Here is a 4,885-nt window from a genome sequence, read left to right as displayed (position 1 = left end):
GGAGGGAGGGAGGGAGGGAGGGAGGGAGGGAGGAGAAGGAGGGCAGGGGGCGAGAAAAGGGGGGAGGAAAGGGAGGAGGGGTGGGTCTTCCTCCCAAAGCATTATGAAGTTCCCGTATAGGGCATTCACTTCATCCCCACATGAAGCGAGACGGTAATGGACAAAAGCCAAACAGCCTTCAGACCTCCCCTCCGCCCGTCCCTCAGCCGCTCCTTACCTGGTCTTGTCGGTTCAGATTAGAGGGCCCAATGCCAACAGATACTGAGGATGACCGATTCATTGTGATTGCGTGCTTTGCCCGCGCACTCTCCTGGACAGGAGGCAAAAGAGAGCGAGAGAGAAAAAAGACTCGGGTGAGAGACGGGTCGTGCTACCTTTCGCTTAGTGAATTCTCCATTGTTCTTCAGATTGCTTTGATTTTCCTGGAAAGAAATCTCCTTTTGACTACCTTGTGCACCAGGCGGTCCAATGCCGCGTGGGAGGAGGCTCTTAGACTCGGTTTCATCGTCTAAAGCAGTCTTCAGACCTGCCGGTCTGGGATGAGGGAAGTCAAAGGAAGGGAGGGAAATCGATGAGAATGACGACAGGAAAATTGCTTGCCGTATGAAGAGCTGCATTTTAAGGAAGAAAAATCAGAAATAAACGTTTTTTCTCGAGGTGAAGAATCCTCACTGCAGGGTAAGAATCTGATGTTGGGGAGCGCGGCCATAGGGAGTTGTAGGAGACGGAGGGCAGAATGGAAAACGGTCGGTCCTGTATTTGAAGATCGATAACTTTGCCAGGAAACGGACTTTTCTAATTATTAATCACCTTTCCGTTGGAGGTGTCCGAAGAAGAATTGCCTGTGCTACACTAAAATGGGAGGGTGCACTCTAAACGAGCTCGCTGGTCAACCCCCCCAACGTATGGTGCTGTCTTGAGCGATGCCTGAAAGCGAAGTTCTCGAACCGAATGTGTGCTCACAAATGCCAGGCTTCACGCCACGTCCTGTTCCCATCAGTGAAGAAGTGAACGTTCATGTTATGAGCAATGTAAGCCCTGCACTTGAGGGACAGGATGAGCAACACATCATGATACTCAGGCATTGGCATGGCCCGTTTGACTCCTCGCCGTCTCCTCCGGGTCGCTTTGCAGGGTCCTCCCCGAACAAGATGCGACGCGTGGTTCGCTTCACTTTTGCCATATATTTAAGGTGCGACGGTCCTGCACAAATATCGATCGGGTATTTATGATGAAGAAGATGCTGTACATCACGACTATGGGGGAAAGGAGGAAGATACACCGCCCTTAGCGAACGCTCTTAGTGAACGCTTCAGAAGTGCGAACTCGTTAGTTTATGCGACCTTCCCTACTCTTTACCAATTTCCATTACTTTATATTTTGTACCTTCAAAAGTGGTAGACGACAGCTTCTAGAAGTATGTAGAATGTGAACGGATGCAAATTATTGTTGCTGACATCATTACGCACACCCGTAAACCAAATCATGCTTTGCGGGCGGCAGTGTTAGATTCCTACCCTCGGAATCCACGGTCCTGACCTCCAAACACATTTTTTTTCCGTGTTGGCCATCATGTAAGTGCTACTAAAAAAGATCAGATGATAGGCTACCACCTACGCCTGCTCTCACAACTAAATTAAATTAAATTTTAGAGAAAGTGCGTGAGATGGGTTCCATGACAATTTCAGTTACTTTTTAAAACATGGCGGTTTCTCTTCCTTCCTCTTAACTTCACGATATATCATTAACGTCCAAATGATACTCGTCATCAGCGATTTCGCTGTGTCCTGCGCACCGAAGCTCAACATTAATCTCATCCCATGCTCACTTAGCTTTCTCCACTTCACGCCACCCGGTAAATGATGTGCACACCACTATCTGTGGAAATCAGATCACTAAGTTCACCGACGCCTAAGGAAAAGGAAACATCTAGAGCGGGGTGAAAAGACAGCACGGAATGAGAAAGAGCCAGACGCCTTGGGAGGACATGGTACTGTGACGTGTGCAGGCACACGAATGATGTCCGTTTATGAAGGCAATTCGACATCAAGAAGCAAGGATAAAGGGAAGAAAGAGTGAAGCCAGGACAGGAATTAAAAAAGGAAGCAAAAGATACCCCTCTCCTGACCCAAGGACCGCGTCGTACCCTCGAAAGGCTTCTGCATTTGACCCCTTCCAAAGAACCCTAAGCTTCCGCCGGCCCTGGCACTGCTACAATCGCTCTCTACCTGTGTAGGTTCCACATGTAATGTCGTTCTTGTGCACAATCGACCGTTCACGCCCCAAAGACATGCATGCAAAGGCTGTACATAATTTTTCTGAACGGACGCTTCAGTCGATCTACCACCCCTCTTTCATCTTTCCCCGTCTTACCTTGGCCAAATCTTCGAATGCTCGTTGCATACTTGCACTCCCAGCCGACACAATTTGTTCCCGCAAAGCTGTAGGGGAGGGAGATGGAGCAAGGGTATTATGAGCTAAAGTACAGGGAACTGGGGAGTAAGTGTGAGGATGGGTCGTCGGACAATTACGGTACAAGGATACCTGTTCGTGCACTCACCCGCTAGAGATTGCATGGCTTCTTCCTTGGTGCAGGTGATGTTCTCTTGTCGCCACGAGGAAGGCCGGCGGGAGCCCTTGTGTTTCTTGAGGAGGTGGAGGACATGTACCTGCAGGGAAGCAGGAAAAAGACAAGACCATATCGAGTGTGGATCATCTGAGGCTTCATTACACACTCGGCTGTGCTCAAGCCGGACGGGTCGAGATACAGGTAAGATTACGGATTCGTTCAAAGAGCGTACTAGGTGAGTGTGGGTATCCTGCCACCCTTTGCACCGTCCTCCAATCTCTTTCCTGCCATCACTCACGGACCTGTCCACTCTCAGCACTCGCCGGTGCCGTTGGTTTCTCCCACACACTTTCGCCCGTCGTGGTATTGTAGTAATAAATCTGTCCGCCGCGGGACCTACTCTCTGGCAATAAGTGCATTATGATAAAAAGTGACATGAAAATGCCAAAATGGTATGTAAAAACCATAAGTATGAAATGAAGCTTACCTCGTTGAACCCAGCCAGCTGGAATGTCGGACATGTTCCACCTCCTGTTTCTTGTCGAAAAAGAAAGTCAATTTGGAATGAGATTCATGCATGCACAACATTCATTATCGTACAGGAGGCTGCACCGCCACATCTTAAACAACAATCATTTTTATCACTTTCCCCTCCAACCAACGTGGCGCGCACGACCATACCAACCCGCTTCTTCATAATTAAATGTCGAGTGTGTCCTTAGTCGTGCATATCAAATGTGGGAAGACAAAGACTTTGAAAGACGTCGTTTCGGCGTTTCTGCCTCCGCGAGTCTTAGCGATCGACCTCCCCAAAGCTATTTGGTACGCTTTTACTTACTCCACAGCACGTAAATGGGCATCGAATGACAACATCCAAGGACGAAATGAGTGTCAGAGTTTCTTACCAGCGGCTTTTGTGATGGGCAGAGGTAATGTTGATCAAGATCGCGGACGTGTTTGCCTCGGGCGCTCTACAGTCGTCTTACAGTACTGAAGTGGAAGTGAAACGAGCGTCCTGCGTACCGGCATCCCTAGAATTGCATGCATTTGCAAGAACGATTGTAGATATGAAATAAGCCCACAATGAAAAAACAGTGTCTTGCCTTTCCTTCATCATCCTACAAAAAGCTTAAATTCCTACATTAGCAGGTCTACTTGTCAACGGGCTTGGACCTTTGAAAACGAGAAGCAACATAGCTGGATTATTGTCCAAAAGATGAAACTCGGGTACGCATTTTCTTACAATCTTCATGAAATGAGGACCATAAGATGTGTTTCATGACACTTCCACCCACGCCCTCCACGCCGCACTTCCCTGGCTGTTATCCCCCCTATCCATCCAGTCTTACTCCCACGCCCTGCTACAAGAACCTTGTCCTGGTCGGGGGGGGGCACGCGCATGTCCACGTGCTAAAAATGTGGGGAATGCAGCCTTTGCCAGGTATGGGCGGATGTAATCTAATCTCATGGAAGTTTAATCTCCAGATAGCTCGGATTTTTGACCGGTGGACATGGAGGAGAGGAGAGGAGACGTAAGAAAGAAGAATGCCGAGACTTCCGTTCTCATGCAAGCATCGCAACGCCATCCAGGCGTTCAATTGACCCTCATCACGCGGGACTTGAATACACCGTATTCCGGCATGCTCCCCGGTAAGCTGATTTCACCCTTTCGTGTTTTGACCCCCCTCGCCGCTGATAATGACTCAAGGCCGTTGTGGCGGACTGATGGCCCTTTTTCCCCGTCTGTGAATGGGCCCCTCTCCAGGTTTCATCGCAGGGCATTATTCCGAAGACGATTGTCACATCGATTTGACCCGCTTAGCAAATTTTGCCGGGGCCCGTTTGGTCCACAGCGAGGTGCGGAGGGACGAGGGCAGGGGGCGGACAACAAAAAGAGAATGAACAGGGAGGGGCAGGGAAAGGGGCGGGGAGGGGCGTGCCTGGAGGTGAAGAGCCCTGTAGAAGCGGGGTTGTCGGGAGAAAGTGCGTGATGGTGCAAGAGAAATCGGAGGTGGACACAACACCAGAAAAAGCTGGAATTCTCCTTCGCGTCGCGTCTCGGCCCCATGCGCTCGAATTCCCTCTCTCGCCCTCCCGCCAGGCTTGTGGCCTCGATCTTTTCCAGCGGCACATCCTCTGCAGGGATGGTCGTCCCCCCTTACCGTACGACATCCTCTCCCTCGACATCGGCTCCTCGCCCAGCACCAGCCTCCTCGATGATCCATTCGACGTAAGGAAATCGTGGCCTCCGAACTCCGTCGGGCCTTGTGCTGGTTGAAGCTCGCTACGCAACCGATGCATGGTCTCCTTGTGGGC

General features: G+C 50.3%; 1 protein-coding gene across 1 annotated transcript; it reads right to left on the bottom strand.

Annotated features, from left to right (window-relative positions):
- Positions 1 to 1,843: 1,843 nt before the first annotated feature.
- On the bottom strand, positions 1,844 to 3,105 carry PIN1 (peptidyl-prolyl cis-trans isomerase NIMA-interacting 1; the record flags this gene model as incomplete). The annotated part of the gene is made up of 6 exons (XM_005854782.1): positions 3,057 to 3,105; positions 2,872 to 2,972; positions 2,561 to 2,669; positions 2,374 to 2,477; positions 2,147 to 2,228; positions 1,844 to 1,911 (listed from the first exon to the last, which is right to left on the bottom strand). Exons 1-6 carry the CDS (start codon positions 3,088 to 3,090, stop codon positions 1,844 to 1,846), a joined length of 498 nt encoding a protein of 165 aa, XP_005854844.1. The 5' UTR covers positions 3,091 to 3,105.
- Positions 3,106 to 4,885: the final 1,780 nt, after the last annotated feature.

Source organism: Nannochloropsis gaditana, assembly GCF_000240725.1.
Source record: "Nannochloropsis gaditana CCMP526 unplaced genomic scaffold scaffold385, whole genome shotgun sequence".
NCBI classification, from domain to species: Eukaryota; class Eustigmatophyceae; order Eustigmatales; family Monodopsidaceae; genus Microchloropsis; species Microchloropsis gaditana.
The sequence above is the reverse complement of the archived record's forward strand: the minus strand, read 5'-3'. Positions and strand labels throughout refer to the sequence as shown.